Source organism: Salvelinus fontinalis, chromosome 13, assembly GCF_029448725.1.
Source record: "Salvelinus fontinalis isolate EN_2023a chromosome 13, ASM2944872v1, whole genome shotgun sequence".
NCBI classification, from domain to species: Eukaryota; Metazoa; Chordata; class Actinopteri; order Salmoniformes; family Salmonidae; genus Salvelinus; species Salvelinus fontinalis.
In genome coordinates, this window is record NC_074677.1 from 12,414,897 (window position 1) to 12,427,057 (window position 12,161).

At 41.9% G+C, this 12,161-nt stretch overlaps 1 protein-coding gene across 1 annotated transcript in view; it reads right to left on the bottom strand.

Moving 5' to 3' along the window:
- The window catches only part of LOC129869117 (glutamate receptor 4-like), a gene marked incomplete at its 5' end in the record, with an annotated part of 64,898 nt that overhangs the window by 17,148 nt on the left and 35,589 nt on the right, over nt 1–12,161 (bottom strand). Inside the window, 2 exons of the mRNA XM_055943620.1 lie at nt 1,042–1,289; nt 1,898–2,096. Coding sequence (XP_055799595.1) covers nt 1,042–1,289; nt 1,898–2,096 — 447 coding nt within the window. The remainder of the gene's footprint in view (nt 1–1,041; nt 1,290–1,897; nt 2,097–12,161) is intronic.

A 12,161-nucleotide genomic window follows, 5' to 3' on the forward strand; every position in this document is an offset into this window, starting at 1 on the left:
AAATGGCTTAAGGACAACAAAGTCAAGGTATTGGAGTGGCCATCACAAAGCCCTGACCTCAATCCCATAGAAGATTTGTGGGCAGAACTGAAAACGCGTGTGCGAGCAAGGAGGCCTACAAACCTGACTCAGTTACACCAGCTCTGTCAGGAGGAATGGGCCAAAATTCACCCAACTTACTGTGGGAATCTTGTGGAAGGCTACCCGAAATATTTGACCCAAGTTAAACAATTTAAAGGGAATGCTACCAAATACTAATTGAGTGTATGTAAACATTTGACCCACTGGGAATGTGATGAAAGAAATAAAAGCTGAAATAAATCATTCTCTCTCCTATTATGCTGACATTTTACGTTCTTAAAATAAAGTGGTGATCCTAACTGACCTAAAACAGGACATTTTTACTGGGATTAAATGTCAGGAATTATGAAAAACTGAGTTTAAATGTATTTGGCTAAGGTGTATGTAAACTTCTGACTTCAACTGTATATCCCACCATCTCATATGACATTCACTATGTCTACATCCCAAATAGCACTCTTTTCCATAATTAGTGCAGTTATGGTCGCAACATTCCATTAACCTTCCCAAAATTCTCCAGGTTTTCCAGAAATCCCAGTTCGGGATATTCCCAAATTCAGAAGGGAATAAGCAGGAAATCCAGGAATTTGGAGAAAGTTGCCAGACTTTTGCAACATTGGTCATAGTAATATATTAGAGTAATATTTGGACTTATCTAGGGCCTTTCAACATACTGTTTCAACTCCCACTGGCACACCAACACAAAGCAGCACAAACATCACCTGACAACGAAGAAGTAGAGCTGCAACAAAAACAACTGTTGCCATGACCGCATGCACACGAAACACAAATGTAAAAGCCACTACCTTAACCTTCATGATCACTATGCATGAAAAAAAAATCCAACCCAAATAAGTGTTACATGAGCGTTATTATACATGTTCAGGCAGCACGCCAGGGAAGGTGGAATAACATAACAACACGCACAGCTTGGACATATTGTTATACCACTCCACCCACCTTAACAGTGAACCCTTGGGAGTGGCCACTCCGTATCCTTTGGAGTCCAGGTTGCCGCCGACCTTCATGGTGTCGCAGGGTTTCCGCTGTTCCGTGTACTCGTTCATGGTTGACTCCAATAGGAAAGCGTACTTCCCTTTGCTCTTCCGCACACGTACAACCCCCTCCTGTGTGTTCTTGGTAAACACAGTCGGTTCGGCTGACTTCATGTAGCCCCACATCTTCTCGTAGACTGCGATCTTTGACCTCTGTGGTTGGTTTGGGTCAGATCGGAGGAGGGGTGGAGGAAGAATAGAGGTGGAGGAGGGTGGAGAGAGAGCATAGAGCGAGCATAGCCAAATAGAGAGGAGGACATGGGGGGTTAGTTAGTGTACTGTAGAGATTTACTGGTGGAGTGCATATTGACTGGAAACAGTTACTGTAAAAACACACACTCCTCCCCCAGTGAATGAGTATGCTTGAGTGAACTGATCAGTATTGTGTACAACACATGGTGTCGTGTGTGTGTGTGTGTGAGCTGATCTGTTCAATACTACTCACCCTATTACTTCATATTCCTACATACACAAAAAACCTATGAAATACAGATGTAGGATCTTAATTTAATCACCCTGTTCTAGGAGAACTGGAAATGTAAAACTTGTAGTGCACTTGAGGTTTAAAAAGGCTTCTGAAGTTTTTAATTTCCACTTTGATTTTCCCTTTTTTTAAATGTCCATTAATTATAATCCACATAATAATTCACATTTCCTGTTGCTGTAGGTAACTGGCTCAAATTAAGATCTTACATCTGTAGGACAAGGCTATAATATGATAAAACAGACACAGCTGGTGTCTAGTCCAGTACTATACTCACCCTGAAGAACTCTTTAGTGGAGCCGGAGTCTAGGGTACCGTAGGCGATGTCTGTCTGTTTAGCCAGGTCCTCAGCACTCTCTATAGGCGACACCATCCTCTCTACTGTGAGGAAGGCAGCCAGGTTGGCCGTGTAGGAGGAGATGATGATGAGTGTGAAGAACCACCACACACCACCCACAATACGCCCCGACAGAGACCTGGGGGAGAGAGAGAGGAAGAGGAAGAAGGAGAGGGGAGGAGGGAGAGGACAGGGGAAGGAGGAGAGGAAGGAGAAGAATAAGGGAAGTGTGGAGGTGAGAATGAGAAGGAGGAGGAGTAAGAAAAGAGTGAGCATGGCGAGGAAAAGAGAAGAGGAGAGTAGGGGGTGTGATAGATAGAAGAGTCCATCAATAACACTAATTATTATGAATCAACACAAATCCACAAACTGTATTAAGAAGTGAGAGTGAATTACAGACAAACTTATCGGTGACATGGGTGGTCTAGCGGTTAGAGCTGCTAACCCTGACACACATATACAGTGCATTCAGAAAATATTCAGACCCCTTCCTTTTTTCCACATGTTGTTACGTTACAGCCTTATTCTAAAATTGATTAAAGATATGCACTACCATTCAAAAGGTTGGGGTCACTTAGACCTTTCCTTGTTTTTGAAAGAAAAGCACTTTTTTGTCCATGAAAATAACATCAAATTGATCAGAAATACAGTGTAGACATTGTTAATGTTGTAAATGACTATTGTAGCTGGAAACAGCTGATTTGAAATGGAATATCATCACTCCTGTGTTCCAATGGCACATTGTGTTAGCTAATCCAAGTTGATCATTTTAAAAGGCTAATTGATCATTAGAAAACAATTTTGCAATTATGTTAGCAGAGCTGAAAACTGTTGTCTGATTAAAGAAGCAATAAAACTGACCTTCTTTAGGCTAGTTGAGTATCTGGAGCATCAGCATTTGTGGGTTTGATTACAGGCTCAAAATGGCTAGAAACAAAGACCTTTCTTCTGAAACTCATCAGTCTATTCTTGTTCTGAGAAATGAAGGCTATTCCATGTGAGAAATTGCCAAGAAACTGAAGATCTCATACAACGCTGTGTACTACTCCCTTCACAGAACAGCGCACACTTGCTCTAACCAGAATAGAAAGAGGAGTGGGAGGCCCCGGTGCACAACTAAGCGAGAGGACAAGTACATTAGAATGTCTAGTTTGAGAAACAGACGCCTCACAAGTCCACAACTGGCAGCTTCCTTAAAAAGTACCCGCAAAACACCAGTCTCAACGTCAACAATGAAGAGGCAACTCCGGGATGCGATCCTTCTAGGCAGAGTTCCTCTGTCCAGTGTCTGTGTTCTTTTGTCCATCTTAAACCTTTATTTTTATTGGCCAGTCTGAGATACGTCTTTTTCTTTGCAGGTCTGCCTAGAAGGCCAGCTGTGGGGATGTTTATCAGCTGCAAGGAATGGGAGACTAGTCAGGATTGAGGGTAAGATGAACGGATTGAGGGAAAGACGAACGGAGCTAAGTACCTGAGCACTCTCCCCATCCAACCTGACAGAGCTTGAAAGGATCTGCAGAGAAGAATCAGAGAAACTCTCCAAATACAGGTGTGTCAAGCTTGTAGCGTCATACCCTAGAAGACTCAAGGCTGTAATTGCTGCCAAAGGTGCTTCAACAAAGTACTGAGTAAAGGGTCTGAATACTTATGTCAATGTGATATTTCTTCAAATAATAATTTTAAAAATTCTTTGTTTTTTTCATTATAGGGTATTGTGTGTAGATTTATGAGGAAAAAAATATTTAATCGATTTTAGAATAAGGCTGTAACGTAACAAACGGTGGAAAAGGTCGAGTGGCCTGAATACATCTGAAAGTCGGAATGGGTTCAAATCCGGTCTACTGCTGTTCTGACTCGCAATCTCACCTACTTTTCCCGTCTCCTCTTCACTGTCCTTTCTCAACAAATAAATCCACCCCCCCCCCAAAATAAATAAATAACAATAATAACTTATCCAATGTGCCAATAGGTAACTTGGGAACAGACTGCTATTCTGTCAACCTACCTCAGGGGGGAGCTCTAAGAGCACACTGACTTCACATTGCACAACACCATCCAGCCCATATTCAGATCCACCTGAAGGCAAAGTGGCTCATTAAAACCCAATGCGCTTCTGTGTCGATCTCTTTCTTTCTTTCTTTCTTTCTTTCAATGTTTATTGGTGAGATGAAAAGAGCTGGCAGTGCTTTGGAGAGCGACCAACAACGTCACACTGCGCTCCCTCCGTTCAGCTCTGTTTTTGTCTTGTTTGTTGGCTCAAGGGAGACAGATAAGCCGACTCTCAAGCGAGCGGGGGGAAGGTTGTGAGGAGAGTCAAACATAATGGTGCATTGGAGTTAACAAACAATGTTCTCTCTCCACCCTCGGTACAAACCAAACATAGAGAGAAGCTTTATGAAAACCCCTTCAGTTCCTGCTGTTTTGTCAAACTCAGCATTTTCACACCATTTCACAAGTCGATGCCAACCTGAAACAAGCCTTTTCATGATTCACATTACCATGCAGACCCGAACTGACCCAAACCGTACTCTGCTGAACTGGCATGGTTATTTCATTTTTTTTATTTTCTCATGGCCCTTTCTTTCCAGCATACAGTGACTATGGTAGATGTGCACCCAGGCCAGTGCAGTACAGCTCTGCTCAGTAATGTGAAAAGGGTGTAAGAAGGGACTTCCGAAAATATTCCACATCACCTACCCGTTCCCCTTATCGCAAACTGTGTCCCCTCTAGTCTTGTCCCTAGAACATGCCACATGTCCCAATGTCTCATGTTACAATCTCTCTCTTCCACTCTCTCTCTCATACACACACACACACACACACACACACACACACACACACACACACACACACACACACACACACACACACACACACACACACACACACACACACACACACACACACACACACACACACACACACACACACACACACACACACACACACACACACACACACACAAAAGCATGTACACAGAAGGCTATGCTGTAGAATAGATTACTATACCCTTTTCTAACTCTGGATTTGAGTACAGATTACCTCTCTCTCTCTCTTTCTCTTTCTCTCTCTATGTCTCTCATCCTCCCTTTCTTTTTCTCTCCCTCTCTCTTCTCTTCCTCCCTCTCGTAGGGTTTGCTCTCGTTGGCATCGAGAGGCCAGCAGCTGTGACTAAGGACAGACAGTTAGCCAGGGGGCTCCCTCTTTCCAGTCTGTGTTGATCTGAGGTGACTCTAGTGACTTTCATCCATGTTGACAGATTGGCATACCCTGATGGGCCATGGCCATGGCCCCATGGAAGGGGGGGGGGGTGTTATCTGGGGAGGGATCATCGCTGCCATACGGTTACCCCTATGGGATGGGTAATGGTACAGTCTGACCCTGAGTTTAGCATGTTACATGGGTGACGGGAGCGAGACAGCCGTGTTACAGGGGGAGACGGGACTGAGAACATCAATGGGGAACGTGATTGTGTGTGCGATTGTGTGTGTACATGCATGCGTGAGTGTCTGCGGGCCCTAGTCAAAAGTATTGCACTATGGAATTGGATACCATTTCAGATGCAGCCCTGACTGCCTTTGGAGTGGTGACTCGAGTGGGGACTTGTCCAATGTATCCCAGTGTATTAAGTCACTCAGCGAAGCAGAGATAGACTAGCTGCTGCTGGCTGCTGCTGCTTTGGCCAGTCCGAGCGGCCTGCCTCACTGTAATCAGGTTGGTTCAGCCTCACACAGACAAACGATTAGCAGTGGAGCCTGTGGAGCCTGGAGCCCAGACGTGTCCATCATGTTACACCAGAGACCCAGCGCAGCCTACGTATTGAAGTGGTGCCACCCACACATACTGTACACACACACACACACACACACACACACACACACACACACACACACACACACACACACACACACACACACACACACACACACACACACACACACACACACACACACACACACACACACACACTTGAATTCCTACAAAACTGTCACTGCAACGTCTCTCTCAGCCAAGTGACTTTCATTATTTGATGTCTGCATGAGTTGTGTGTTTGTGGACAGGTAATCAGGATCACAGCATCTGATGTACAATATTACATAATAGCAGAGATATACTGTATAAAGTGTATATTAGGAGAGAGAGGGAAGATATATATATATAGATTCTCTGTCTCTCTCTAGAAAGAGAGAGTGAGAGAGAGAGAAAGAGAGAAAGAGAGGAGAGCCACATGAGGTTGACCTTGAGAAAAGCCTAAATAAATGACGAGGTGTTGTCCGTTCCCAGCATGATACGCCCCCAGGCGAGCCAATAGTGCTTTAGTTATTCATGCTATCCCCCTCTCCCTCTCTCCTCCTCTCCCTACTTCCCTCCCTCCCTCCATCTCTCCATTGCTACCCTGATGAAGAATGAAAACACCTGGAAATCTATTTGACCCTACATGAGCCTGTACAAATTCACACTCTCTCACACTCTCTCAAGCCAAAATGATATTCATATAGACCGAAGCAGACCGAAGCAATCAGCACTGACCAAACAGGCCAAACCTATCGCACCTTCTCAATTAGACCAGACTAGAGTAAGGCAACATATAAAAAACGGCCAAACCAATTGCACCCCATCCAATTAGGCCAACGGGTGAGCATAGACTAGACCAATCACACCCAGTTTAAATTGTGAGTTGGATTTTTCTGGGGATGATCTGATAACGTGTTAACCAACACGGGTTAAGGTTGAGTCAGGTTGTTGTAAAATATAATGACTTAAAGTACCTGGCTGAACATTTTTGGGATGAAAAAAGCTGACAAAACTTACAAGCATATTTGTTACAGAAGGTACCACACTTGCAACCCCCCCCCCAACAAAATAACAATTACATAATTTGTTATATCTAGTTATAAGTTGACATGGCAACATACTAGCTACGCCAGAATGTTTGGGTGATTTAATGGCATCCAAACAGATGTCAAAATATTATTATGATAGTCTAAATGATGTAGTAGTATCTGTCTAGTATCCTGAGTCAAAAACAGTGTTGTGCGTGGCAAATGGCATCCTATCCCATATATAGGGCACTACTTTGGACCAGGGACCATATGACTCACTATACACTATACAAAACGATACAGAACTATACAGTATACACTATACAGAACTATACAGGGAATAGGCTGCCATTTGTTACACTAAACTGGGATTTGTTCTCAATTAGGGTGCTCCCATGTCACCACTTCAATCACACACACACTCCCCTCTCTCCCTCCCGTTGCCATGGAGATCTGGTGTTACCGCCAGAGACAAGCACACAGGGATATTAATTACTGCATTAATTATTATGGGGTGCCTTGGGGAAATGTGTGTTTGTATGTCTTTCCCTCTCTCTCTCTCTTTCTCTCTCTCAGTGTGGGTATCTGAGGATCAGGATTAACCTTCATTAAAGTAAAGGATGGAACATCAGTAGCGGATAACCTTTAGACCTGTCAATCATCTCACCACTGGGTCTTCATCTCCCATTGGACTGTGTACATATGTAGGATCTTAATTTGACATATATTGTCACAGCAAAATAATCCTGCAGCAAGAGGATTTGATCATTTAGTCCATGTTGCTTGATCAGTGGTTAGGCTATTAGCTGGCCAAAATTAAGCAACATGAAAAGTGCAATACACTCGGAAAGTAGTCAGACCCCTTTACTTTTTCCACACTTTGTTATGTTACAGCCTTATTCTAAAATTAAATACATTTTTCCTCATCAATCTATACCCTACAATGACAAAGCGAAAAACGTTTTTTAGAAATGTTTGCAAATGTATTAAAAATAGAAACAGAAATATCTTATTTACATAAACATTCAAACCCTTCGATGTGAGACTTGACATTGAGCTCAGGTGCATCCTGTTTCCATTGATCATCCTTGAAATGTTTCTACAACTAGATTGGAGTCCACCTGTGGTAAACTCAATTGATTGGACATGATTTGGAAAGGCACACACCTGTCTATATAAGGTCCCACAGTTGACAGTGCATGTCAGAGCAAAAACCAACCCATGAGGTAGAAGGAATTGTCCTTAGAGCTCCGAGACAGGATTGTGTTGAGGCGCTGATCTGGGGAAGGGTACCAAATAATGTCCTCAGCATTGAAGGTCCCCAAGAACACAGTGGCCTCCATCATTATTAAATAGAAAAACCTGCTCCAGAACGCTCAGGACCTCAAACTGGGGCAAAGGTTCACCTTCCAACAGGACAACGACCCTAAGCACACAGCCAAGACAACACAGGAGTGGCTTCAGGACATGTCATTGAGTGGCCCAGCCAGAACCCGGACGAGAACCCGATCGAACATCTCTGGAGAGACCTGAAAATAGCTGTGCAGCGACGCTCCCCATCCAACCTGACAGCGCTTGAGAGGATCTGCAGAGAAGAATGGGATAAACTCCCCAAATACAGGTGTGCCAAGATTGTAGCGTCATACCCAAGACTGGAGACTGTAATCACTGCTAAAGGTGCTTCAACAAAGTACTTATGCAAATGTGATATTACTTATGCAAATGTGATATTTCCGTTTTTTATTTTTTATTCATTTGCAAAAATGTCAAAGAAATCTGTTTTTACTTTGTCATCATGGGGTATTGTGTGTAGATTGAGAGAGAAAAAATATTCTAGAATAAGGCTGTAACGTAAAACTAAATGTGGAAAAAGTCAAAGTTGTGAATATCTTCCGAATGCACTGTAACTGTGTGTTGGTGTGGGTGTTCAGTGGATTTATGCACATCACAAAGCTCATCTGGATTTCCTGCGGTACAAGAAAATGATCAGCAACAAAAGTGTTATCAAATTGAAATCCTACATTTGTATGTCATCAATGTGAGATGGCTTCCTGTACAGAGCATCAGAAAGTATTCATACCGCTTGACTTATTCCACATTTTGTTGTGTTACAGCTTGATTTCAAAATTAATTACTTTTATTTTTTGTCACACCCATCTACACACAATACTCTATAATGACAAAGTGAAAACAAGTTGTAATACATTTGTGCAAATGTATTGAAAATGAAATACCAAAATATATAATTTACATAAGTATTAACACCTCTGAGTCAGCTTGAATTGAATATGTTAGAATCACCTTTTGCAGCGATTACAGCTGTGAGATTTTCTGGGTAAGTCTTTAAGAGCTTTGCACACCTGGATTGTACAATATTTGGACCTTATTCATTTTGAAAATTCTTCAAGTACTGTCAAGTTGTTTGTTGATCATTGCTAGACAGCAATTTTCTAATTTTTCCATAGACTTTCAAGCTGATTTAAGTCAAAACTGTACCTCCAGTGTATATTTGGCCTTGTGTTTTAGGTTATTGTCCTGCAGAAAGGTACATTTGTTTCCCAGTGTTTGTTGGAAAGCAGACTGAACCAGGTTTTCCTCTAGGATTTTGCCTGTGCTTAGCTCTATTATGTTTTTTTTATCCTAACAAACTCCCTAGTCCTTGCCGATGACAAGCATATGCATAACATGATGCAACCACCACCATGCTTCAAAAATATGAAGAGTGGTACTCAGTGATGTGTTGTGTTGGATTCTTCCTAAACATAAATCTTTGTATTCAGGACATAAAGTTCATTTCTTTGCCACATTTTTTGCAGTTTTATTTTAGTGCCTTTTTGCAAACAGGATGCATGTTTTGGAGAGAAAAAAATTCTGTATAGGTTTCCTTCTTTTCACTGTCATTTAGGTTATTATTGTGGAGTAACTATAATGTTGTTGATCTGTCCTCAGTTTTCTCCTGTCACAGCCATTAAACTCTGTATCTGTTTTAAAGTCACCATTGGCCTCATGGTGTTTCCCAATGCAAATGAATTACTTAAAAATCATACAATGTGATTTTCTGGATTTTTGTTTTAGATTCAGTCTCTCACAGTTGAAGTGTACCTATAATAAAAATTACAGACCTCTACATGCTTTGTAAGTAGGAAAACCTGCAAAATCGGCAGTGTATCAAATACTTGTTCTCCCCACTGTATATATTTTTATACCTAAAGGGGTACTAAAATTCAAAATCAAATAGCTAAATGATCCATTGTATGAACATCTAAAAACAATTCCATGTGTTAGCTTGGTAGAATCCCTTCACCATGCTCAAAGGGATATGCAATGTCTGTTAAGCACATTTTAACTTCTGAAATTATTTAGGCTTGCCATAACAAAGGGCTTGAATACTTATTGACTCCAGACATGTCAGATTTTCATTTTTAATTAATTTGTAAAAATGTTGAAAACATAAATCCACTTTGACATTGTGACATTTAATCCACTTGAAATGCAGGCTGTAACACAACAAAATATGGAAAAAGTCAAGGGGTGTGAATATTTTCTGAAGGCACTGTATATGCCTCGCACGTACGCAGGCTTCCTTTCCTTAGCACTACAGATGCGTGGTGTGCCATAGTCCTAAACCCTTCACTAAAACTGTGCTCTTGGCATTCCCTCATTTTCTCCACACTCCCAAAGTCCACGAATCCCTTGGTGGAGGGGATTTGCATGTCCCCTTGTCAGGGTAAACTTCAGTCGACCCCCTCCGTAGTGAACTTTTGGTGACAGATTGGGACAGGGCCCGTGGGATTACTAGGTGTGGGACAGACAGACAGACAGACACAGTAGTCTGACCACACTGTGGAGAGACATAAGGACAACATGTAGACGAAATGTAGAGTTTCAATAGTAAACACTGACTAAACAACTAAACTGTAGCAGTAATAAAATTCCAGAAAAATTCCCAAAATTCCCAGGTTTTCCAGAAATCGCAGATGGAGGATTCCCATTTGGATTATTACTTGTCCTGCGTATTCCCTCTTGATTGCGAGAATCCCAAACTGGGATTTCTGGAAAACCTGATAATCTTGGGAACGTTTCCAGAATTATATACAGTATGTTGTGGATGAGGATCCCTTCTCATGGGAAATAAGTTAACTTAAGTGGACGACTTAAAATGAAGTGGACTTAAGTCAAAATCATAGGCCCACTATAGCTCCCTCAAGATAGAGGTGCTATAGGACGTTATCGGATGCTACGTAACGGGCGCTATCATTTCGACGGTGCTCTTGTCTAATGTACCTTAGTGTTCTCCATCGTGTGTATGCCTCTGCTCTGGTCCTGTGTAGGAGGGCTGAAAAATACAGGCTGGGTTTGGTCCCTCCTCTCCATCTTACTCCATTCTTAATCTTAAATCTTAGAGGAACTGAAGATATCTATACAACCATTAAAGACTACAATAGCTTAAACTTAAACTCAGCGATATGACGTGACCACGAGCAGCAGTATGAACCAAAGATAATGCAGGGGAGATCAACCTTTTGCTTTCAGCTGTCTTTGTGGGTTTTGTGGAAGTCACCATAACTGCTATTGTAATGCTAACTTCATATCGCTGAGTCTACCTTTAAAATAACTCTAAGGATCATAAAGCTGACTTGGGACCTATTTGACGTATGTCAAATACATACCTCAAGTCCTTTTAAATAGTCAACTGTGCTTGATTTAGTTTTCTCTGTATCACAGAGCAAATATAGTCACAAAAGTGCAAACTCCAAACTAGACCAAGCACACCTCAAATACGTTTAAGTATTTGACACAGGATATTATCTAGGAAATTTGACTCAGGTCTGTCATGAAATTGCTATCAATATAACTACACAAATCCTAAAGATCTTCATCACGACTACAGAAAAGCAGGCAGATGCTCTGTGAGTGGGCAGAAACGTGTGTCACAGACAGGAAGCTTGAGCCGGAAGCAATGACACCCAGCACTGACTGGTTACTGAATATCTTTTGGTGGTTCATGATCGGACGAGAGGTCGGTAATAGTAAGTAATGGATGATATACCCTTTGACCTCTCATGCCTGTTGAACACAGAACTACAGTGTATGAAACACACACCAGACACATCAGAGACAATGGGACAGCAGTCCAGTTTCCTTCTAAACAGACAGATCACAATGCACGCACAAACACACAAACACACACACGTACACACCAAAGCTGGGCTAGAACGTGGCTGAACTAGAAACTATAAGCTGAGACGAGACATTCTTATTACAAACTACAGGCCAATGCTATTTACAGTGGCCAGAAAAAGTATGTGAACCCTTTGGAATTATCTGGATTTCTGCATAAATTGGTCCTAAAATTAGATCTGGTCTTCATCTAAGTCACA